Below are 25,287 nucleotides of genomic sequence, written 5' to 3' on the forward strand. Positions count from 1 at the left end.
CAGGCCAGTCTAGTATCCCCACTCTTTTACTACGGAGCCACGCTGTTGTAACACATGCAGAATGTGGCTTTGCACTGTCCTGCTGAAATAAACATGGATTTACCTGATAAAGACATCACTTGGGTGGCAGCATATGTTGCTCCTGCATGTACCTTTCAGCATTAATGGTGCCTTCACAGATGTGCAAGTTACCCATGCCATGGGCACTAACACACCCCCATAGCATCACAGTTGCTGGCTTTTGAACTTTGCGCCGATAACAATCCAGATGGTCCTTTTCCTCTTTGGCCCGGAGGACACAACGTCCATGATTTCCAAAAACAATTTGAAATGTGGGCTCGTCAGACCACAGCACACTTTTCTACTTTGCGTCAGTACATCTCAGATGAGCTCGCGCCCAGAGAAACCGGCGGCGTTTCTGGGTGTTGTTGACATATGGCTATCGCTTTGCTTGGTAGAGTTTTAACTTGCACTTGTAGATGTAGCGACGAACTGTGTTAACTGACAATGGTTTTATGAAGTATTCCTGAGCCCATGTGGTAATATCCTTTACAGAATGATGTCGGTTTTTAATGCAGTGCCGCCTGAGGGATCAAAGGTCACAGGCATCCAGTCTTGATATTCGGCCTTGCTGCTTATGTGCAGAGATTTCTCCAGCTTCTCTGAATCTTTTGTTGATATTAATAACAGTAGATGATGAAATCCCTAGATTCCTTGCAATTGTACATTGAGAAACGTTGTTCTTAAACTGCTGGACTATTTTCCCACGCAGTTGTTCACAAAGTGGTGAACCTCGCCCCATCCTTGCTTGTGAACGACTGAGCCTTTTGGGGATGTTCCTTTTATACTCAATCATGACAAACACCTGTTTAAAATTAACCTGTTCACCTGTGGAATGTTCAAAAAAGGGTTTTTTGAACATTCTTCAACTTTCCCAGTCTTTTTAAGCCCCTGTCCCAGCTCTTTTGGAACGTGTTGCAGGCATCAAATTCAAAATGAGTGAAGATTTGCAAAACAGCAATAAAGTTTATCAGTTTGAAAATTAGATATCTTTTCTTCGTAGTGTATTCAATTGAATATAGGTTGAAAGAGATTTGCAAATCATTGTAATGTTTTTAATCAGTTGCGAGAAGAAGATCATAGAATGTTACATAGTTTACTGTCAAATAATGCAAACGGTACACGACATGTGTTTCACCCTTATTTGGACTCATCAGGCGTACACACTCCATTGCACCCCTCGCGGGGATCGAACCTCAGACGTCAGCTTACTCTTGAGCATGCAACATACAGTTGGCCATGTGAGAAGCAATCTTGTGTCAAGTCAATACCGACCTTTTTTAGAGTCTGGCCCTGAGACTTATTTATTGTCATAGCAAAGCAGACCCTTACTGGAAATTGGAGGCATTTGAATTCGAATGGGTGGTCAGTGTATGAGAGGGATGCGAGGAATGAATAGTCTCCCCTGAGTCAGTTCCAGTGAAGATAGTTGCCTCAATGAGGTTCTTGTGCAGAGATTTGGTCTAAAGCCTGGTGCCATTACAAAGTTTTGATGGTTATAAGTTTCGTAGTAACATAATTGCTGCGCCGACCTTCAAAAGTAGAGTATGTGGAGGCATGCCTGGAGGATTAAGAGTGTGCAGAAACTCTACCGGATGGTACACCGCGCCCTCTAGCTCTACAACAGAGTCGACAAACGTATATGTTTTTGTTTCGGAAGTTAGTGAAATAAAATGGTGTTTATATGTGAAGTCATGTCATTTTTTGGTGTTATAATCCCTCAACCATGAGACCTCCTTTTCATGCAGATTTCGTACGTTGGGGTAAACATTTCAAGAAGGGTTTGTATGGTATTCACCAGGAGACAGAGATTGTTAGGAACATTGATTTTACAGTTCTGTTCAATTAAATTGTCATCACCTATTTTGATGAAGAGAGCAGTGAACTTTCTGGCTTTTTTGTCGCAGTTCAAGTAAACCTTCATGTTTATTCTTAAGGTAAGAATGTTGGTCTTAGACCATAGGTATGAAGACTTCAGACATGCTTTAACTTCATTGGTGCATGTTCCCCTCAGAACAACTGGTAAGGTATGCCGGAAGCCTCCAGCCAGCACGACTTCCAAGCCTCCCATCATTTTTGTCGTCTTTCTGATGTATTGTAGGGTCCTGTCTAAAGCCTCAACACCTGGTCTGTGTGCCATAGTGCATTCATCCCATATAATGAGCTTCCAATCGTGCAGCACTTGCACCATGGTGCTCTGCTTAGATATGTTACACATAGGGGAATCACTATGGGTGAGGTTTAGAGGTAGCCTGAAAGCAGAATGAGTAGTCTTTCCGCCCTAGAAGTGATGGAGTAAAGAAGAAGGGAGCAGTGAGCACGACAAACAGCTGAGGAAAGTAAGGAAGCGAGTGAGGCACATGAGTGCAGGATGTCGTTAATGTATATAAGTAGGGAGCCAACCATGTGGTAGGTGCGTGGACAGCTGCCATGCTGAAAAAGGAAGGGGGACCAGGGGCGGCCCTTGTGTGTTTCTGCAATGTGAAATAAATCCTCCGTTAACAGAGGTAAGGAATGAAACTGCCAACAGGAGAGGTCAGTTTCGAAAGTTCCTTATGGCATAATGGTGAGAACCACCAAAAAGAAGATGTTATTTTTGAAAGTTTGTTACAGGGCATGGGGCGAAATGAAACATACTTAACGTTTGTAAGTACAGTGTAAAGGATGCACATTTGAAATCTGGGCTTCCTACGTATACCGGAAGTCACAGAAATAGTGAGGAGGGGTTTCCCCTATCTATATATACAGTTTAGGGGTACACCTGTTTTCTCCCCCTTTGGTGCTGGAATAGGACATGAAACATACCTAACTTTTGTAAGTACACTGCAAGGAATGAGCATGTGAAATTTCAGCTTCCCATCTATATGGAAAGTAGGAGAATTAGTGATGAGTCAGTGAGGGCTTTTCCTTTTATATATACATATACCAGTAACGGCGTACTGCACGATAACATGCAGTGAATCCACTTGACTAGTTCACATTCCTAGTTTTCCTACTACCTGTGTACGTTTAGCATTCGTTTGTTCAGAGGTTGATGCGCTTGCTGCTTCGTGAGCAGTTCTTCTTTTCTCCACTCTAGCGGCCCGCTTCTTCTCTTCTTCTTCTTGTCGGCATCTTTTCGTGTTGAAACTGATTCACTTAAGCTGGTACTTAAGTCTTCAATCTGCCTCAAGAATAATTTAATATATGAAGAGGTAGGGAAGTGACAACGAAGTTAGTAGGGAATGAGAACGACGCCCGTATGCATGCGCTGCATGGCCACTCTGCTGTGCACTGCCGAGTGTTGATTCCACAATAAAATAACATGAAAATAAAAAGAGTAATATAAATCATCACCACAGAAGCGGATAGTAGACGTCACATAGTATATGTGTACCGAATTTCAGGCCAATAGGTGAAACAGTTTGCGAGCCACAAGGTGGTTTAAAATCCTTGACAGACAAACGAACAGCCACAGTAGCGTATTATATAAGAATAATTGTATATAGTTACACAATTATGTGCTGCACTGTTTCCAGGAGCTGTCTCCAGAATGCACTATGTGTTAAGTCTTGATCTCGATTTTAAATTTAAATTTTGAACAATAGTCTACTACTCCTGGTATTTTATGCTTTCTGCTTCTCAACTCATGGTGTTCCACTTCTTGACTTTGTTTACAGTTTTCATTTAGTTTGGTCTTGGTGATAACACTTCATTTTGTTAACAATTCCTGACAATTCTGGTTTCAGCTCCGCTTACAACTAGCTCTTCACTTTTTAGCAGTGACTTCTGATCTTATTACACACACCGATCCTATGGTTGCTTGCATCCACATATCCAGCAGGCAATTCAGGGAAGCTGGCTGAAATAAAAAAGTGGGTGGACTTAGCCTATGCATTGTTACAGCAGATCCTATTTGGATACCGGCATAACATTGACTAGCTTTCAGATTGCATAATTAGAGAGACAAAAGAGTAGTGTTTCAAGATTTACATTCATAGCAAATTTAGAAATATGCATTTTTTTTTATTTTTATTTTTTATTTTTTTTCATTTTACCATTTATCCACTTTTTTCTATGGAGTTTCTTCTCTTAATTGTATCTTATTAGCGACTCTTTCATAAATGAGTTTGCTACATTTTTATTGGAATGTACCAAGCATTTGTGTGGTACATGGAGATAATTTAGTGTGTTTTCTTAATTTTCATTCTGTTTTTCCATGTGTTCTGGTTATTTAAAGCTCCCATCACACTGCATGATTTTTGTAGCGATTTTCATTCGTACCCTTCATTTATTGTGGTGCAGTCCAGTGACTTAGACATATTGGTTTACGACTTGTTGCAGCACAATTCAGTAGATTTAATTTTGTCTTAAGACATAGGATTGTCGCAGGTAGAAGAGAGGCTTGTCTGTCTGATGTTTTATGTTTGTTCTATTATGACAGAATGGAAAAAGAAAGGTCCAAGATTGAAGCTCAACTTGCCAGACCTGGGAAGCAATTGAGCAGGCATTGGCGCTGTCAGGCAGCACATTATTGACTATTAGAATGTGATAAGCTCGCGGTAGTTTGGAAACTTGAAACTGTACTGAAAGTCATCACGGAATCCTATAATCCATCATCCTCTGCGTTTCCTAGTCCTATAATTTGACATCCTCAAGGCAATAAGATTTAATAACTACAGTTGTTAAATTCAACATGCTCTCCAACTAGAAACTGAAAAATATTCCACTTTAGTCATTATTTACTAATGACCACACTGGTGGGTCTGAGACTGAAGTAGCCATTGACATTCAGCATTCAGAGTTGCTTCTAAATGTCCTATGAATATTAATTTCATGCTCATGCAATGCAGAATAAAAGAATACTATAAACTTCCAATCTTGTTAATCAGTAAGATCAGTTAAAGGTAAAAATGACTGAATTTTTTTGGAACAAAAATGTGCTTTTACAGGTTTTAGTCTTTGAAACCCCTGGATGAGAGTAATGAGGCATGAATAAGACACCTAGTCATATGTCACTTTTTGAAATGGTAAATCTGAGATGTTTGGCTTACTGTTTCATTTTGATCACTTGATGTAAGCCAAGAGTTGGTTTAATTATATGATACGTCTTCCCTGAAGTGCCCAATGCTAGACTACACAAGTATGAAAATGAATGGTTGGGTGTTTTTTTTTTTTTTTACATTTTTGTTTAGATAATGTAAAATGTGTTTTTGATACGATGCTTCTTCTAGTAACCAATATGAATTAGAAAACTAAAAAAAAAATGTTGATGAAAACAGGCCATTCACCACAACAAACCCAAAAATATTTTATCATTTAAATTGTCCACAAGAACATCAAGCTGAAATTTCAAGGTCCCTAAAGTCCTATTTCCTACTACACTACTTGGTAATTTATTTCATGTGTTGTTGGTTCTCTGTGTGAAGAACACTTTTCGTAACATTTGTGCTAAGTTTATCTTTAACAAGTTTCTAACTGTGCATTCTTGTTATAGAATTTATTTTAAAAGAACAACTGGAATCCTCTATACTTAATCCCCTTAATAATTTGAAACACATCAGTCATGTCACCTTTTAATCTCAGTTTGCTTAAACTGAAAGGTTCTGCACATCTCTCCTCATAGTTCATACCTTTCAGACTAGTTTCTCTCCTCTTAAAAAGCAGGGCTGCTCTTCAATTTAAAAATGTAATCAGAATTAATTGAACGATTAAAATTTTAATCAAAATAATCTGCATTTTAATCACAATTTATCATATTTTCTTTAAGCATACTAATATCTATAAAGCAGGAATAACTCTCTGATTAATTTCTGACGTAAAAATGTTTTCATAATTGCTTGATTATGCAAACTGTTTCAGTTAGTTTATTGAACAGTTTTGTAACAAAAACAATGACCACCAAGCATCAACCCAGGAGGCTGCTAAAATTTTTGGGAAAGCCAGTACTTATGGTTGAAAGACGACGTACCAAAAGCAATAACTGTAAAAATGATTAAATATTAAAAAACAGAAACATCAGATCCTGGTTCTCTCAGAAGTGGACAAATTTGTTGGTACCCTTACATCTCTTTGAAAAAGTGCCATATGCCTCCTGAATAGTGATAAAATGAAAAGCAATTGTCCCTCGTATATGTGTATGATTTTGAAATGTCATCCAGTAAAGTAAAACAAGTGTGACAAGAGATCAAGTATTACTCATTCTATAAAAATATTGTAAACTGGCCTGGACACATTTGCTGGTACCTCTAGAAAAGATCCTAAATAATTGGATTTGAGTGATTTATTTTTTTTTCCAAACTCACTGTTTTGAAATTTTTTTTTTCCATATCTCACAAGTCATGCAATCAGTAATTTAGCCGATTTAAATTGAGAAAAGTCATCAATCTGCTGTTTGGCATCATCGTATGTCTCATACTGAACATGAACCAGAGAAAGCAAAGGAGAGATTTCACTGAGCAAATCAGAAAGCATGTGAAAGGCTAAGGCTGTAAGACCCTCTACAAGCAGCGTAATGTTCCTATGTTATTAAGAAGTTTAAGGTCCATGGGACTGTAGCCAACCTCCATCGACACGGCACCAAGTGGTATATCGACCCAAGAATGGGCAGAGGGATAGTGAGAATGATAGACAAAGAGCCAAGGACAACTTCCAAAGCGATGCAAGGTCAAGGTCCATCAATGTCTGATCACACCATTTGTCGCTTATTGAGTGACAGTTTCTTCAATGGCAAAGAATCAAGAAGACTCCACTGTTGGAAGATAAACATAAAAAAGCCATACTGGGATTTGCTAAAATGTGCTTCTGGGTGAATTGCCTTTGGACAGATGAGAGAAACCTGGAGCTTTTTGGCAGGTTGCATCAGTTCTATCTCCATGGGAAACAAACGATGTTTTCAAATAAAAGACCACCAAACCTACAAGAAACATTAAGGGTGGTTGGTTATGTTTTCAGGCTGCTTTGCTGCATAAGGCATGGGGTGCCTTAAGTCTGTGGAGAAAGCAATGAAATCTCAAGATCAGCAAAACATACAGCCTAGTGTCAGAAGGCCCTTTCTTAATCGTAAAACACACAGCTAAAAGCACCAAAGAAAATGAGCTCTGATATGAATCCTATCAAACATCTATGAAAAGAAGTGAAACGTGCAGTCTGGAGAAGACCTTTGCATTGGAAGAATGGGCCAGACTACCAGTGGACAGTGCAGAAGTCTCATTGAGAGGTCAGAGAATAGCTTGTTTGTAGTAAAAGGCCATGCAACAAAATATTATGTTAAGGGTCCCATCATTTTTGTCCAAGCCATTTTCATTTGTGTTATTATTTGAATACTCTATTGAATCAAAACTCTAAAGCAAATTCAGATATACAGAATAAACAACGATAAGGGCCAATTACTTTGGTCAGTTTCAAGTTATTTCAGAGACTACTGTGGTTTCTTCCTTTTCATCAAGGGGTATCCACAAGTTTGTCCATGTTTGTATCCATTATTGAAAGTGTGTAATCCAGTTCAAGATTGCAGGGAGTCTGAATCAACCCTGGGTCAGGACAGGAACTTAACTTGGCTTGATTGTTAGCCTTTAGCAGGACACACCCCCACACTCTAATGCTTCACTGATTTGATAAGCAGAGTGTGTAGAAACAAAGTGGACTGGGGAAAATGTAGAAACACCACACAGAAAGTGGTCCAGCCATGTACAGAAGCTTGTGTAGTATACTATGTATCTGAGAAATTAGCTTCTGTGCTATTTTACTGACTTAGCTTTTACCAAAGTGTTCATAAAGAAGTGCAGTATATTCTGCGCATGTGTTGCATTTCAGCTTCTGTCTGTCAGTGTTTTATAATATACTGTGAATGCTTCATCATCCTGTTGTAACTTGAATCTGCTGGATCTCTTCACACCTGGTGTGTTTTTTTGGCACCTTGCCTGAATGTTTATTTTCTCTTGTCAAAAATGAATTAAGATTGCAACCATAAAATCTTTCAGTATCTTTAGTCCTAGTTGTGTCACGTGTATAGAGTACAATGAAATTCTGACCAAGATGCAAAATGTCACCACACTCCATCACCATGATAAACACAAATATTGGAGACTAAAGGACTTTATTATAATTAATTGCAAAAACGATTCTTACTTATTTTTGAGGTTCTGGTTACTTGAAAAAAACTCTGCTTCTGTTTCAATCTGGTTTAGATCTGTGTTGTATTTAGTGCAAAAAGATATCAGAATGCATAAAAAATACCAATTAAAGCTTAAAATACAGACATTTTTCCATAAATCAAACATAGTGAGATTTGATGTCTGTAAATGAAGATGTGTTGTGTAGCCGATTTCTGGTGACATTCACTCAGTCGTCGGTGATGTGCAGTGTTGAATTTCAGCTGTCATCTTTCAAAGTAGATGGTTAATTTAAGCTCAAACATTAACATAATGTCCAAATGCGGCTGGAGTGACTTAATTATTGGCTGACCTCTGCATGTTGGGAGCATTGCCATTACTCGTTAAAACACAGTGAGCTAATTTTTTTTTTGTTTGTTTAGCTTGGCACAAAAGTCTTGAAAGCTTTGCGTCTGGCAGACATTATTTCATAAGTTTAAACACATGATGAATATGCAACACTAATGCTGGATAACAGGGAACACCTTTGTGGTGGTAATCAGCAACACCCACATCTTTTATTGTTGACTTAATTCAGAAACCAAAATCGCTGCCTAGCACAGAAAATATAAAATCCAAAAGAATATGCTCATTGGTGTGAACTGCAGTACTATTTTTGTTTTTGGCTTTCTGTTATTTTCATTTTTTTATTTAGATTACTGTTGTTCTACTATAATTACATTTTTTAAATATATATCAAATTTACTTTTTTCAGTTGTACTATTTCTGTAAACTAGACCTTAGTGAAACATCAGTTTTAAATTAATTTAAGTGCAACATCTTCAGTCTTGTCTGTCAAAAATAATTTTGCAAGGATGGAATCCCAGGTGTGAAGGTGATTGAACCACTAGGCTCAAGTAACCATAATGTTATACAGATCTGTGTTTTGGCAGAATACAAAGACTAAAACTGTTAAGTTTCACTATGGTAGGGAAAATTTGGAACAGATGCACCAAAGTTTGAAAGGGATCAGTTGGGATAAGTGTGAGGACAGTCAAGGAGCAGGTTTAAAACCATTGTGCATACGAGTTATCCAACATTTTGGATTTATAGTGAGAAAAAAACTATGCATTTGGTAATTTAGGAGATGAAAAGAAATTGTAAAGGAAAAAAAAACTGACAAAAAAATGCACGACTTAACTCTAGTGCTGACTGTAGGTCATATGAGAGCATGAAGGCCATGTAATGTGCATCAGGGATCTGTTTCACCTTCCAGCCAGGATGCTAAATATATGAAGAGATTCATACTATTTATGAACAGAGTTCTTAAATGGGCAAAGGTCTGCTTTAAATAACTTTCGCATTCTGCATTTGTGGTTTGAACGTAGTAATAACCTACTTTTCAACAAATAACCTAAACATGCCTTCTGCAATAAACCAATAAATACAATTTATTCACTAGGATAATAGAAGAATATTTGCAAGTATACAATCTGTATAATATATAGATGAACTACAATTAAAACCAAACACATACATTTATGTTTAGCTTAGTTGAACTATATAGAAAGGCACATCATTTATGAATTCTGATCTTGTAATTTATGTGGTCAAGATTGATAAATTCTTTAACTACCCCTTACATTTCTAGCATCTGCACCATGGTAATGGTGTTCATTTTCTCAGAACTAGTCTACACCGATTTCCACCGCCCTCTCACACACACATTTTATGCGTATGTAAGCAGGATGTTGCCTTGAACTTTCTTATTGCTTTTAGGAAGAAGAACTTATAATTGCTGTTGCTTTACTTTAGCTAGGTTTGGAATCGTGGCACCCTCTTCTATCTCCAATACAGATAAGTCTTCAACTCTTCCAGTCTAGTACCTGTTTACCATTTGAAGTATAAAGGATTGTTCCAGCTTTTGTTACAGGCAACAGGTCCCTGCAATGGAGCAGAGGTTATAGCCAGCGCAAGAGCACTAAGCATGTAGACAGAGCATGGATCTGGTATTTACAATGGGTTATAAAGGAAGGTGTGGATCTGTTGCCATTGGTTTCTTGGGTGCACAATAGGCCAAACATTTGTTTGACAATTTGTGCTAAGTTTTGTTCACCAGGGTTTCGAGTCATTGAGTTAGAACTCATTGTTCACTGACCTCGTGTTTAAAAGGTGCATCACAAAGTGCTTTACATGCACACAAATTAACGGGTTAAGGTGAATAACCCAGTTAAAGGCCGAAACCTACTTTGTTAAAAATCTATGTTTGCAGTGGCCCTTCATAAAGTTTTGGGACAGACACATTTTTTCCTTGATTTACCACTTTGATCCACAGTTTAAAATTACAAATCAAATAATTTAGATGTGATTAATGTGGATTTTGCCAACGTTAAATTAAAGGTATTTGCATATACTGTATTTCCGTTGCACACTTCTTATACTTGGTCATTCTATTTCAAGGCACTGTAAAGTTTGGTTTGTGATTACTCAGGTATGTTTCATTGCTTCATAAGATATCTTAGCTTGCTTCTACCCTTTGGAGTCTGTAGCTGCCAACATAAGGACAAGAGCTGCACCACTGAAAGTCAAAGAAGCCATTATGAGGCAGAAAAATAAAAATAAAATAATTTGAGACATTAGTAAGACCTTAGGATGACCTAAATCAGCTGTCTGGAATTTAATGAAGAAGAACACACAGGTGAGCTCAACAATCGCAAAGGGACTAGTAGGCCAAGAAAGACCTTCACTGCTGATGACAGAAGAATCCTCACTATGGTAAATAAAAAGCCAATGTATAAAACATTTTACATTTTCTGTGACCGAAATGAATACCCTTAAATTAAAGTCTACAATGTCCACTTTAATTATTTCTAAATTGTTTGAGTTGTCAAAGAAGCAGAAGTATTGCGTTAGATTACTTGTCAACTTTATGAAGTAATCTGACTGCATAACGCACGTAACATTTAATATGTTACCCTTCTGTTGTCGAGGTTGTGATGCTTAGCTTTGCACTGAACATTCAGTACATCAATGTAAATGTAGAGATTTCTGAAATATTCGGACAGATTATTTCAGCTAGTATACAATCGCCTGAAGATTTGACTCTGGAAATTTATTTTGTAGAGGCTTCCACCTGTGGCTGCTGAAAGAGTGAAAGAAGCAAATGCTTGTGCAGGCTGGCAGAGTGCAATGGAACATGCACAGACTACAAAATCCTTAGCGGTAACGTAGTGAAAGGTTTACTTGGGCACATAATCAGATTATTCACAGACAAGTGCACATGTCTTAACTCAGTTTCGCTAACTGAAATAATGGTTTACATGGCATTTTAGAAACCAGGTTTCTGTGAATAAATGGGTTATTCAGGCTGATTTAAGTGCATCTAGTGAGGCATCTCTGGATGTCACTTTTTTGGGAATTGATCTGTTTTATTATATAAGGCCCAGAAACTAGTGGAGAGAAATGACCATTTACTTAACGTCACCTCTTGGATAGCTGATAAGGGATATCCAACACTCTCGCCCTGTCCTTAAATTTTTCTCATGTGCCACAGGCCTTCTTTATCTTCCTGTGGCCTGGTCCCTCACAACACATTTTCCTCTTTAACTCATTACTACTTAAAAATGCTGGAAATAAATAAACTGTATTATAATCTTGTCTATATCTGCTGGGCAGACAAGTCACCTTAACTAAAATTCATCAGTGGTGTCTTAAGTTTCATCTTTCGCATATTCAATACAAAATGCACCTTAACCCAGTTATTCATAGATATTTGGTTTCAGAAATGGCCATGTAAACCTTAATTCTGGATAGAGAAATCGGGCTAACACATAGATTTGTCTGTGAATAACCCAGTTATTTGGCCATGTAAGCCCTTTACTGCATTAAAGTTAAGGTCTTGGTAGTCTATGCATGTCGGTTGTACTTTGTTCACCTTCTTTTAGAACATAACAATCTAGAAAAGAACAGGCCATTCAGGCCAACAAAGCTCACCAGTCCTATCCACTTAATTCTCCTAAAGAAACATAAAGTCGAGTTTTGAAAGTTCTTTAAGTGTTACTGTCAACCACACTACTTGGTAGCTTATTCCAAGTATCTATGGTTTTCTGTGTCCCCGTGTTCATGATGAACTCATTTTAAAATAACAGCCTTGATCCGCTGGAATAATTCACTTCATAATTTTAAATACTTTGGCACCTCTTAATATTCTTTTGCTCACATCTTTTCATCTTTCTTCATAATTCATTCTCTGTAGTCATGGAATTATTCTAGTTGCCCTTCTGTGGACCTTTTCTAGTGCTGCTATGTCCTTTTTGTGGCCTGATGACCAAAACTGCACACTACTCAGGATGTGGCCTCACCAGTGTGTTGTAAAGCTTCGGCAGAACCTCCTGTGACTAGTACTACACACATCAAGGTGCTATATAACCTGACATTCTGTTTGCCTTCTAAACACTGTCTGGAAGTTGATAGCTTAGAGTCCACTATGATTCCTAAATCCTTCTCATAAGGTGTGCTTTTGATTTTTAAACCTCCTATTATGTATGTGTATTGAAACTTCACATTTTTACTTCTTATGTGTAATACTTTACATTTACTGACATTAAATTTCATTTGCCACAAATCTACCTAAGCCTGTATGCTTTTTAAGTCCTGTAATGATTTAATAGGTTCCAAGTTATCTGCCAATCTACCTATCTTGGTATCATCTGCAAACTTAGAAATATAAGTAAGCTGGTTATCAAAATCATATACATATACATATACATATACATATACATATATATATACACATATATATACACACACACTTTCGGGGTGATGATTGACCTCCAAGTTTATTCCTCTTTTTATTTAATTGTAGAATCAACTCTCAGCAGCAGATAGCAGGGTGGCTGTTTTCACCCCTACCACCTTCACTGTCACTTCCCCTACTTCTTCATATCTTAAATCATTCTTGAGGCAGATTGAAGACTTAAGTGTCAGCTTAAGTGAAAAATTAAGGAAAACGTACTAAGTAATTGCAACACAAACACTGACTTAATCAGTTTTTACACGAAAAGAATCACATGAAAAAAGAGAAGAAGCGGGCCACTAAGGTGGAGAAAAGAAGAGCTTCTCAGGAAGCATCAAGCACATCAACTTCTGAGCAAACGAATGCTAAACGTACAAAGAAACAGTATGAAAACTATGCATGCTCAAGTCAAGTGAATTCACTGCACGTTATTGTGCAGTGTGCCGTTACTGGTGTGATGATATTTGCCACTTTCCAGTCATTCGGAATCTCTCCAGTGCGCAGTTATTTCCTAAAAATATGCGTCACGGGTTTATATATGTATTCACTAGCATCCTTAACACTAGAATTACCAAAACCTACGAAAAAACTCGTAACCCAGCTCACCTTAAATCCCTTCACACCTTTCCGTCTGCATCTTTCATCTTGTAAATGTGTTGAGAAGCACAAGCAGCAAACAGTCTGCTATACCATCCCCTCCACCGCCGCAGAACGGGCAAGAAGTTCTCCCAGTTCAAGCCTTGATTATGTGGGAGTGAGCCACCTCGTTAAAACAAAAACGTTTTTCATGATTTAATAGTAAATGACATAATACAAGTACAATACGACAGCTTCCGTGGTGCAGCGGTAAGAACTGCTGAGTTATAAGTCAGTGGATTTCAAAACCAACTCCCCGCAAATTTACTGTTTTGAGTAGTAAGCTGCTCTTATTGTTAATATTATACAATAAAAACATACATTTGATTTGTGTCTGTAGCAGCCAGTGTAAATTTATAGTACTTGTAAAAGGTAGCGTTTTTTTTTTTTTAAAACCTTTATTCTTTCAGCTACGATGCAACACCCACCCCCACCACCCCAGATCTGATGCTGTTAGTTTTTATCTGAAACTGGGAGTAACTGTAGATATGAGTGGTGTTTTAAGACAATGGAACTGGAAATTCTTTCATCTCAATGGATAAAGGCTGACACACAAATGCTGGTGAATCTGCCTTATTCGTATCTCATTGTCACTTTAATTTTGTTTTATTCAGTTTTATTGAGTGTTCCTGCTCATGCTGAATTAGTATGCTCCTTATGGTCCATGATGTCAAAGCTGCAGTGACAAAAAACAGAGACATAGGTATATATGATATTTGGAATAATTCATTTTATGACCTGTAATGTACATTTCAGCAAACTTTGTGGCACTGATGCAAAATATTATTCATATACATTTGCATGCCTTTTTGCGGTTGTAATCATTGACTGCGTTTTTTTACCCCCGTTCTTGGCCAATCTCCACATTTTGGTGCATGGTGGTGTTTCTTTTGTACTCCAGGACAAGCAGAGGAAAGAATAGTACAGAGAGGTCAGTTCTGCACTATATGCAATCATCAAATTCAAATGTTAACAGTTCCCACACACCCAAGGACTGTCCTTCCTACATTTACAACATGTGTACCTTTTGCAGTGTACACACTTCTCACTTCTGCTGTGGTTCCTATAACACTGAAGGGGTGCATGACACTGACTGACTGAGTTTGTTTTCCTGGGGGAAGCGGCGGTCTTGGAACAGAGGCTTATCGATGTTGCATCCTCTTTTGCTTTATCCATCACCTTTTCTTGTAAGAAATGACGACGAAATTCCTCTGAAAGTTGAGCAAGGAATACTCTTGTTTTCTCAGTGGACCACGTGAATGCCTTGCACAGTACATGTATGTTCATTGCTGCCAGGTCAAGCTTGTTATAGCATAAGCATCCAGCCACCCACGTGCTTCTGCTCGTACTGAATAATCTCACTCCTTCTGGTGCACGATGTCAACGCAGAACCGGGCAAAAAAAGAAAGAGACAAATATATGTGACATTTTGAAGAAATTATTTTATGATCTGAATAGTACCAATCAGAAAACATCATTGCACTAATGCAATGTTATTGGAAAATGAACAGCATCAGATCAGGTGTGAATTTATGCTGGTGCTGTTAGTTAAATCTGGGAGGGAGGGAAAGCGTGAACGTGACTCAGAGAATAAAATTGAATTAAAAGAGAAAAAAAGTTAACCTTTACAAGTACACAAATTTACACCGGCTGTTACAGACTCATATCAAATGTATGTTTTTATTCTAAAATAGTAAGAATAAGAGCAGTTCACTTCTCAAAACAGATGCGTCCAGGATCGAACTCATGACCATTTGATTGCCAGTCAGCAACTCTTACCACTGCGCCACAAAAGTGGTCACACTAAAAATGTGTCAATGTCACACCCTAACGCAAGTTCTTTTTCTGCAGTTATATTCTTGAATAAAAGTGTGCTTGTTTTGTTATACTTGTACCTTTTGTGAAAGTGTTTATTTGATATTTGGACTTCAGGGTTCACACATTATACGCTTCATGTCTACATTTTGTCAATTACTAAAACATGAAAAGCATTTCTGTTTTAACAAAGTGTTTACATAGATGATTGTAGACACGGAATACACATGAAATGCATGTGTTCTAAATAACGATATAGTATTTACTCTCTACAACTCTAAGCAACTGACACGCAGGTAAACGCTGAGCTGAGAAAACTTTGTGCGGTGGTGGGGGGGATATGATAGCAGGCTGCTTGCTGCTTATCGACAGATTTACAAGACAAAAGACGCTGACGGAGAAGTGCGAAGGGATTTAAGGTGGGACGGATTTACAGGTTTTTTGTAGGCTTTGGTAATTCTAGTGTTAATTCTTCTTTATTATTCCTGATGTACTTCACCCCCTCTTTCACTGTTCTTTTACTACTAACATAGAGCAGTTAAGTCAAAAGATAACCCTAATAGATTCTTTACTATTCCCCTCCAACTGTCTTTTAGGCTCCCTTATATCCTTCTTAATGTTTGCCCTCATGTTCTCATATGCCCTACGATTCATTTCGGATTTATTAGCCTTGCAACCCTTATAAAGCTGTTTTTTTCCTTTGCAGCTTCATTTTTTTAACTCTTTATTAATCCACTGTGGAGTTTTTTAAAGTTTCCTATTAATTCCAAATTGTGGTATGTTCCTGTCCTGCATTACATGTAAAACATTTTTAAACCTGCTCCACTGCTCCTCGACTGTCTCCATACTTATAAGCTTATCCCAGTCTATCCTCCTTAGACTTTGCCGCATCTGCTCAAAATTTGCCCCACCAAAGTTAAAGTTAACAGTTTTAGTCGTTGCATCCTCACTCTTATAAAACACTGAGAACTGTATTATATTATGGTCATGTAACCCTAGTGGTTCAAACACTTCTACACCCTCAATTCTATCCTGATTATTACAAAATACTAAATCCAGACAAGTTTCACCCTGCATTGGTGCTTTAAACATGCTGTGTTTAAAAACAGTCACTGATTACTTCTAAAAACATATGCTGTTGTGTTCCTCCATTTGCAAAGTTATCCCAGTTAATATTCGGATAATTAGTTCCCCCAAGACTATAACATCCCCTAAAAAGATGTGTGTTGAAATTACTGTCTACTTTGGACAGTCTATAACACACTCCTAAAATAAGACCTGTTTCCCTAATGCTTTCCAGGCAAAGCCACATGTCCTCACTAAGATGGGGCTCATTGTCCAATTGAAGAGGACTTGTTTTTAAATTCTGTTTGACATAAACAGCAACTCCATGTCCTTTTCTGTTCTGTCTATCCTTCCTAAAATATGTATCCCTCAATGTTACACTCATCCCTATCTTTGTTATATAGCCAGGTTTCCATTATTGCTATAATATTATAATTGTGCTCTACTACATGCAACTCCAATTCACTACTACATGCAACTCCAATTCACTTTCCTTATTGTTGATACTGCTAGCATTAAGGTAAGCTATTTTTAATATATTACTCCTTCTATATTTAAATGTTGTATTAGAATTTACATTACTACAGATTTTTATTTCTACATCATTGCTTGTTCCTCCACGTATAATTCTAAACCTGGCCTGTCCTAAACTCCCTGCCCTCCCAATTCCCTAGTATAAGAATTCCTCAACTAGCCTACTCATATGCCTTCCCAATACATTGATGCCCCTTCAGTTCAGATGTAACCCATTATGGCGAAACAGGTCCCATCTGTTCCAAAGGAGTCCCATTGCCCCATAAACCTATAACTTTCTACCCTGCACCAAGATTTGAGCCACGCGTTAAGCCTTCTAATCTCAATCTTAACTGGACTGGCTTTGTATACGCTGTCAGCAGCCACATGTAGAAGAGTCTAAAAGATACGTTTTCTGAGACAAATGCTGGGGCAATTGCATTGTGTTTTAAACTGAAAAATAAAAATCTGACTCAATTTCAGTTGAATGCACAGTGCTATTTTAGGCAGCACAATCTCAGGAACAGTAGTGTAATGCATTAAGTAGTCTGATTACTTTTTAAAGCCACGGGTAACCTAACGCAATACTTACTTTATTTATGTAAGAATACCTGCATTTTTACCTGCGCAGTTTAATGACGATAGAGCATTTTGCCAAAGGACAGCTCCAGAAATGTACTTGCACATATAAAGAGAGGTTTTTAAGAAACCAGGTTTTTGTCTACTAGGTCAATGACCTTTGTGATGATACATCTTTAAGTGTCTCCTTAAGTTAGCAAATCTAATATGATATGAAGTTACTTAACATGACCACCGTAATATGTCAAAAATAAATATGGTTTCAGCCAGCAGTTGTTTTATTGAGCAGTTCATGTGGTTTTGCAGAATACCATCATCTGGTTTTAATTAAAAGATCTTTTGAATTCTCACTAAGGAAAAATCTAAATAACAGAACAAAGAGAATGAAACAAAATGTAGCCATTCATTTTCTGAATCTGCTCGTTCTATTCAGGGAAGCTAAGGCCTCACTCTTGGTCAATAAAGTGACATACAGCACATGATACACAGAAATCTCTGAATAAATTGACAACTGTTTTCTTCATCAGTTATCCTCTACGACTTCAATCAGTTTTTGCAGCCCTAGTGTCGCGAAAAATATTTTGTGACTTATTTGTTGTTGTTTTTAATTATTGAATCATTTATTTATTTCAATGACATGCTACATGTAGTTTGAACTGTCACCCTTCAAGGATGTGAGAGTGGGCTCCAGTGATGACCGTTTTTTAATTGGTGTGTCCTCTTCTAGTTGAGTAAGTAGTTGGCAGAATGGATGGAGATGTTTGGCTGTCAAGTGCCACATTTACATCAGACACTGCAGATGCAGACTAAGGAGAAGATGGTGAACTCTGTGGTTCTTGCATTAAAGTAGCTGTCCTAATTCTGGGCATCTGTTACATGCATTTCTGTGCAGCACAAACACAATGTTGTGTGTGACCCTAATGCTAGTCACTCACAGGTGCACGCTGGTGGCTGCATATCGTTCACTTTAGAAATCCAGCTGCTCATTGCTCTTAATTATTAATGTGCATGTTAGTGCTTTAACAGTATTCAGTTTTAGTATGTGAAAAAAGAGTTCAGATCTTCCAGCTCTGCATGGTATGATCATTTTTTTTTTTTTAAGGAAGACCCAAGTGTTAAGATAAGGTAGCTCTACTCACTCATCACGGTGCCAGAGAGTGCTGACATGTTGTATGTTGCTTGGCCCATTCAAGTAAGAATTTGACTAGACTCTGTACACGTCGCAATAAGGACCCTATAAATCTGTAAAGACCAGATGCACATTAATTGAATTGGTCTCTTGTGATAACAGATGGCTAACACAGACTCATTCTTTGTCTTCACAGTGCATTTGCAAGATACCCCAATGGAGTGGTGGTTCATTACTTCTGCTGCAAAGACCGCAGTGTATGTCCGACTGAGCTCTGAACTTGGGACTGGCTGGCAGCTTCACTTCCTTGGATTACAGGCTGTTTTGCTCAACCTGATGCCTGGAAGAAGCCGTAAACATTAGACAGCAGATAATAAGGGGCAAGGATGAGCTTTCTCTCATGTGCTCCAGCTGTTGAATTTGGAAGAGGAAAAACAGAGAAAGGAGGACATTAACTGGATTAAGCAGTTTTGTTTCTATGCTGCTTGTTCTGTGGCTGTACATGCAAGCAGCTGGGACCTTCCCAATCTAACTTTTATACAAGGGGAGGTGCAGCCAAAGGAGGGATCATGACAGCCTGGTGGGAAACAGACAACTGGCATATAGGGACAACTGCAGACAGGATGGGAAAAGGAAAAAAAAAAAAATTCTGAGCTGGCGCAGGCCACAGGGGAGTGGGGATTTGTGTGCTTTGTTTGACCTCTCCTGCTTGGAGGATTGTCAATCCCTGTAGGGAAACATGATCTTATTGGAAAGGGTTTAATACCTCCACCCCATGTGCTGCCTTTTGCTTGAAGTGTTACTCATGGGCTAAACATGCAGCTTGAAAATAATCTTGAGCTAAAATGAAGTCAGAGAAAACCGAGGAACTGACTCGAATAAAAAAAAATCAGATAAGAAGAAACCAGGGGCTTAAGCACAATGGACAGCCCACAGCTGGGATCACTTCAAAAATAAAACGGTTTCTTCTTCAGACATGTGCCCACTTTATGTTAAAGAACCGACTACTGAGATGTAATTGAAACAGAGGACTACATTGACATAGTTGATAACTGAACTCCGGCCAGTTACTTCTCTGACACGTTCTAATGCTCCTCCAGTCTGCTGGTTTGCAACAGCGTCTACGAACTTGCACCTGTTCTTCAGTGTTTTTCTTTCACTTTTTAGAGCTGTGCCTACAGTCCATCTCTTTATTTTTTTGTCTTGGTTTGCCAAAAACACCCACTCTGATCTGAAATTGCTTTTATGCTTTTCTGTCAAAAAAACACAAGCTTTATTTTTCCATTTTTGGAGCAGAGTTACATATGTAGTGCTTGTTGGCCTTTAAAATGTGGGTTTTAGTGGGACCAGCTGCCTCTTATCGGTAAATTGTACTTTGATCGATTAGAAAGATGTGGCAAAAATCGCCTTATCGATTCACTGGTGTCTTACTGTGGCTGATACAATGTGATAAATAGCTGGAAATTATGGCTGAGATGACATATGGATGGTAGGTGAGGTGAAGAATTGAAAGGACAGGAGCTGGCAACATCACACACAGTCGTCTCCATGCCATTTCAAGATGCTACTTTTTATGCACCTAAAGCACTTTTATTCTTTTGATGGACAGCTGTACCAGAGTGCCTAATAATTGTTTCTTCTTATTAATGTCACATTGCGCTTGAGGGGATCTCTTTATGCTTGATCACTGACTTGTAGTGATGGGGATCCTGCTTGCTCACGCACTCTGGATTTTTTTCTTAGGTGACAAGGAAATATTAGGACAGAGGACATTCTAATGCATGCAAGTGAACTAAAATCGGTCAAAGTGGGGGGAAAAAAACTACATTTATTATAATGTGTCTTTCTAGCAGGAGGTTGAATTTGTGTGGTCACCACTGCATCCAGTCAGACGTTTGTACAGAAGCACTTGTATTATAGTTCCTCTTTTAGGCACCTTGTATGTAAAGTGTTTATAATTGCATATCCAGTCTCATTCTGTAAAGGACCTGATCCTATCACAGCTTTGGACAGCTTAATATGAACAAACTTAATAAAAACTATTAAAGATTTTAAAACACTTATTAATTTCTGTCATGGATATTTCAACACAGGAATTTTTTTTTTTAATTTCCAAATTGCAGTCCTGCGTATTTGAGTGCTTACAGTATTTGTTGTATGGAGCTGGACAGACGCGTTCCCTACATCTGGTCAGGTAGGACAGCATGCTTTAATTTCAATATTTTCCACCTTAAATACAAGATTTAAATAATTGATGCCTTTCTCAATTCAAACGTTGGGTTCTTTTGAACTCCAGTTCCAAATTTTGAGAGTTGCTGTTTGTTCATGCACTTTTGGTCATGCCCTGTTTTAGACTCAATTTCACACCACATTAAATGTGTGAAGAGCAAATAAAACTCCCTAAGCTGGAGTCAGGTCAGTTTTCTATTTCTGAGGTTTGATTTTTTTCTCTTGTGATTTGTTTGATTTAAGGTGACCAGAGGAGGTTCCATAGATAGACTGATTCTTTTGCATAGGATATAATCTGAAGGATACAGTATTAAAGACTGTAAAGTGGTGGCAGCAGAAAGTGTAGTTAGGCACCATGGGTTGGTGGTCTATAGGATGACATTGGAGATCAAGAAGAAGGGGAGGAGAGTGAGGGCAGAGCCAAGGATCAAATTGTGGAAATTGAAAAAGGAAGACTGCAAGGTTGAGTTTAGGGAGGAGATAAGACAGGCATTGGGTAGCAGTGAAGAGTTACCAGACAGCTGGGAAACTACAGCAGATGTAGTAAGGGTGACAGCAAGAAGGGTGCTTGGCGTGACATCTGGACAGAGGAAGGAGGAAAAGGAAACCTGGTGGTGGAATTTGGAAGTACAGGAGAGTTTACAGAGGAAGAGGATGGCAAAGAAGAAGTGGGATAGTCGGAGAGATGCAAAAAGTAGACAAGAGTACAAGGAGATAAGGCATAAGGTGAAGAAAGAGGTGGCGAAGGCTAAAGAAAAGGCGTATGATGAGTTGTATGAGAGTTTGGACACTAAGGATGGAGAAAAGGACCTGTACCGATTGGCTAGACAAAGGGACCGAGCTGGGAAAGATATCCAGCAGGTTAGGGTAATAAAGGATAAAGATAGAAATGTACTCCCAAGCGAGGAGAGTGTGTTGAGCAGATGGAAAGAGTATTTTGAAAGGCTAATGAATGAGAGAGAAAGAGAGAAGGTTGGATGATGTGGAGTTTGTGAATCCGTAAATGCAACGGATTAGCAAGGAGGAAGTAAGGACAGCTATGAAGAGGATAAAGAATGGAAAGGCCGTTGGTCCAGATGACATACCTATGGAAGCATGGAGGTGTTTAGGAGAGATGGCAGTGGAGTTTTTAACCAGATTGTTTAATGGAATCTTGGAAAGTGAGAGGATGCCTGAGGAGTGGAGAAAAAGTGTACTGGTGCCAATTTTTAAGAATAAGGGGGATGTGCAGGACTGTAGTAACTGCAGGGGAATAAAATTGATGAGCCACAGCATGAAGTTATGGGAAAGAGTAGTGGAAGCTCGATTAAGAAGTGAGGTGATGATTAGTGAGCAGCACTATGGTTTCATGCCAAGAAAGAGCACCACAGATGTGATGTTTAAGCATATGACAGGGTGCCTCGAGAGGAGATGTGGTATTGTAAGAGGCAGTCAGGAGTGGCAGAGAAGTATGTAAGGGTTGTACAGTGGTGAGAACTGCAGTTGGAGTGACGGATGCATTCAAGGTGGAGGTGGGATTACATCAGGGATCGGCTCTGAGCCCTTTCTTATTTGCAATGGTGATGGACAGGTTGACAGACAAGGTTAAACAAGAGTCCATGTGGGCTATGATGTTTGCTGATGACATTGTGAACTGTAGCGAGAGTAGGGATCAAGTCGAGGAGACCCTGGAGAAGATGGAGGTTTGCTCTGGATAGGAGAGGAATGAAGGTCAGTAGGAACAAGACAGAATACGTGTGGAAATGAGAGGGAAGTCAGTGGAATGTTGAGGATACAGGGTGTAGAGCTGGTGAAGGTGGATGAAGTTAAATACTTGGGATCAACAATTAACGGGGATTGTGGAAGAGAGGTGAAAAAGAGAGTGCAGGCAGGGTGGAATGAGTTAGGAAGTGTGTCAGGAGTAATTTGTGACAGACGGGTATCAGCAAGAGTGAAAGGGAAGGTCTACAGGATGATAGTGAGACCAGCTATGTTATATGGGTTGGAGACGGTGGCACTGACCAGAAAGCAGGAGACAGAGCTGGAGGTGGCAGAGTTAAAGATGTTAAGATTTGCACTGGCTGTGATGAGGATGTATAGGATTAGAAATTAGTACATTAGATGGTCAGCTTAAGTTGGATGGTTGGGAAACAAAGTCGGAGAGGCGGAGGAGATTATATTGGTTTGGACATGTGGAGAGGAGAGATGCTGAGTATATTGGGAGAAGGATGGTAAAGGTAGAGCTGCCAGGGAAGAGGAAAAGAGGAAGGTCTATGAGAAGGTTTATGGATGTGGTGAGAGAGGACATGCAGGTGATGGGTGTAACAGAACAAGATGCAGAGGACCGAAAGATATGGAAGAAGATGATCTGCTGTGGCAACCCCTAACGGCAGCAGCTGAAAAAAGAAGATGATTTTCCCTTTGTGTGTGTGTGGTTTTTTTCACATACTTCTCAAGAGGTATGCCGGTTAACACCTTGGTGACTCTGAATAAGCTAAGTGTCATCTGCAGGGTTGTCAAGTTCAACAACTCTAAATTTCCATTCAGCAGGTCCTGAAGGTGGAAGGTTGGGTGGACTTTTCAGCATTAGGGGGATTTAGCTTTCTCTGATGCTTGTAAACTACAGAGGGTGTTCTCAAGCAGCCCTAAACCTAATAAATGTCCTGACAACAGGTAACATTAAAAAAAAATTAAAATTCATTGAGGTCAGTAAAGGTGTCATTAACTAAGGGTGAACCAAGAGTGACAAATATACAGAATAGCAAACCAGCCTCACTTGAGCTTTGTTGAATTTAGCTTCCTGAACCCTTGCAGTCCTCACTTACCTCTTACTTATTACTTTATCATTGTCCTTGAACACCTCCCCTTTTTGATGCAAGCCCTTACATCATCTCCAGGCCAGAGATCAAAAGTCATTTTCAAGACAGACCTTCAGAAGACTTGTAGAGTAATGGCCATCCATCCAGAGCATACAGTATTTCTGGGCTGCGAAAAACCCTGTAGGAGGGCTAGTACTGTACCTTCAAAAGATCAAGCTGTCAATAACGGGCTGGGCCACAGCTGAAGCCACCTGCTGCTTCTCAGAGTGACCCAGAGGACTGACTGGCAGCTGGAGACCTTGTTTGGCTGCTGGCATGACTCCCTCAAATCCCTGGGCGACTTCCCCAGTGTCCAGATTGCAGTGTTACCAAGTCCAGTTGGGCTATTTTTGTGTTTTTTGTTTTTTTTTTTTTAATAAAAACAGTGCTTTGGGCTATATCTCAAGCCCTTTCCTTCGCTCTGTTAGCCTTCTGTTTACCCTTCCCTGTTCTTGAGAACTGACAAAAAGAAATCAGAGGAGTTGTTCTATGCAATTAGACAATTAGATGACAAGAAAAGCTACTTGAATGAATTCAGACCTTTTTATGATAGATGGTGTGGAAACCTGGGGCACATGCAGCTGCCCCATACCTGACACAGACAGGTAGAGACACTAGTTTGCCACACAACACACGTTTATTCACATGGGAAGAGCTTTTCCGTAACTCCCCACATCAGCACAGTACAAGCAACAATTGCACAGTCCAGCACAAAACCCTTTCCTCCTCCTTTCTCCTCCTCCTCCACTCTTCTCCCTGCATGCTGCATCCACCTTTTCCCAACTCTGGCTCTTTGAATGGAAGGAGGCAGTCTTTTTTATGTTGCTCCTGGGAGTGCTTCAGGTGGCTCATTAGTGTTACCTGGAATCACTCAAAGGTGTGATGGAAGTTCAAGGAAAAGGCTCTGCAGCTCCCCCTGGCGGCCCCCACAGAACCCAAATATGAGCTGCACCAAACTCCAACTCCCAGCATGCTCGGTGGAAATCTGTGGTGCCACATCACTGTAGCGTCCCAAGGTAGGCAGTGCCTTGCAGATGCTCTCTCCCCCACTCCTTCGTTCTGGAACACAGCCCCCTTGATAAAGGAGGGGTCACTGTGTATGTATATGTGTATATATGTGTGTTTTCCACAGTATATAATATATAATATAAAATATTGTGGCAGGCGGCCAGGGCCCATGCCCGACCGGGATGCCCCTGCTACATATGTTCCGGGGATAAGGCATGGGAAACCCAATACCTCCCCCTGGACGCTAGATGGCAGCCTCCTGGGTTCGGAGCGGTGCCTTGGTTTCCCGCAAGGCTCCATGGGAACTGGAGTTGGGTGCAGCCCTGTTGGGTCCTGCAGGGACCACCAGGGGGTGCTGCTGCTGGAATTCGGCGATCAACCACCTGGAGCACTTCTGGGTGGACTATAAAAGGGCCCAGCAACCACCACTCAATGGCCAGAGTCTGGAGAAGGAGGAGGACGAAGCTTAACGGAGAAGTGGTGGAGGAAAAGAGTGTTTAGAGAGCTTGTGTTTATTTGTACTGGGGACCGCGTTGTGCCTGTGGGGAT

General features: G+C 39.4%; 1 protein-coding gene across 1 annotated transcript in view; it reads left to right on the forward strand.

Moving 5' to 3' along the window:
- The window catches only part of vps39 (VPS39 subunit of HOPS complex), a 167,047-nt gene extending 146,319 nt beyond the window's left edge, over window positions 1-20,728 (forward strand). Inside the window, exon 25 of the mRNA XM_039741045.1 lies at window positions 18,861-20,728. Within this exon, the coding sequence (XP_039596979.1) occupies window positions 18,861-18,942 (82 nt within the window). The 3' untranslated portion in view covers window positions 18,943-20,728. The remainder of the gene's footprint in view (window positions 1-18,860) is intronic.
- Window positions 20,729-25,287: the final 4,559 nt, after the last annotated feature.

Source organism: Polypterus senegalus, chromosome 18 (assembly GCF_016835505.1).
Source record: "Polypterus senegalus isolate Bchr_013 chromosome 18, ASM1683550v1, whole genome shotgun sequence".
In the NCBI taxonomy this organism is placed as follows: Eukaryota; Metazoa; Chordata; class Cladistia; order Polypteriformes; family Polypteridae; genus Polypterus; species Polypterus senegalus.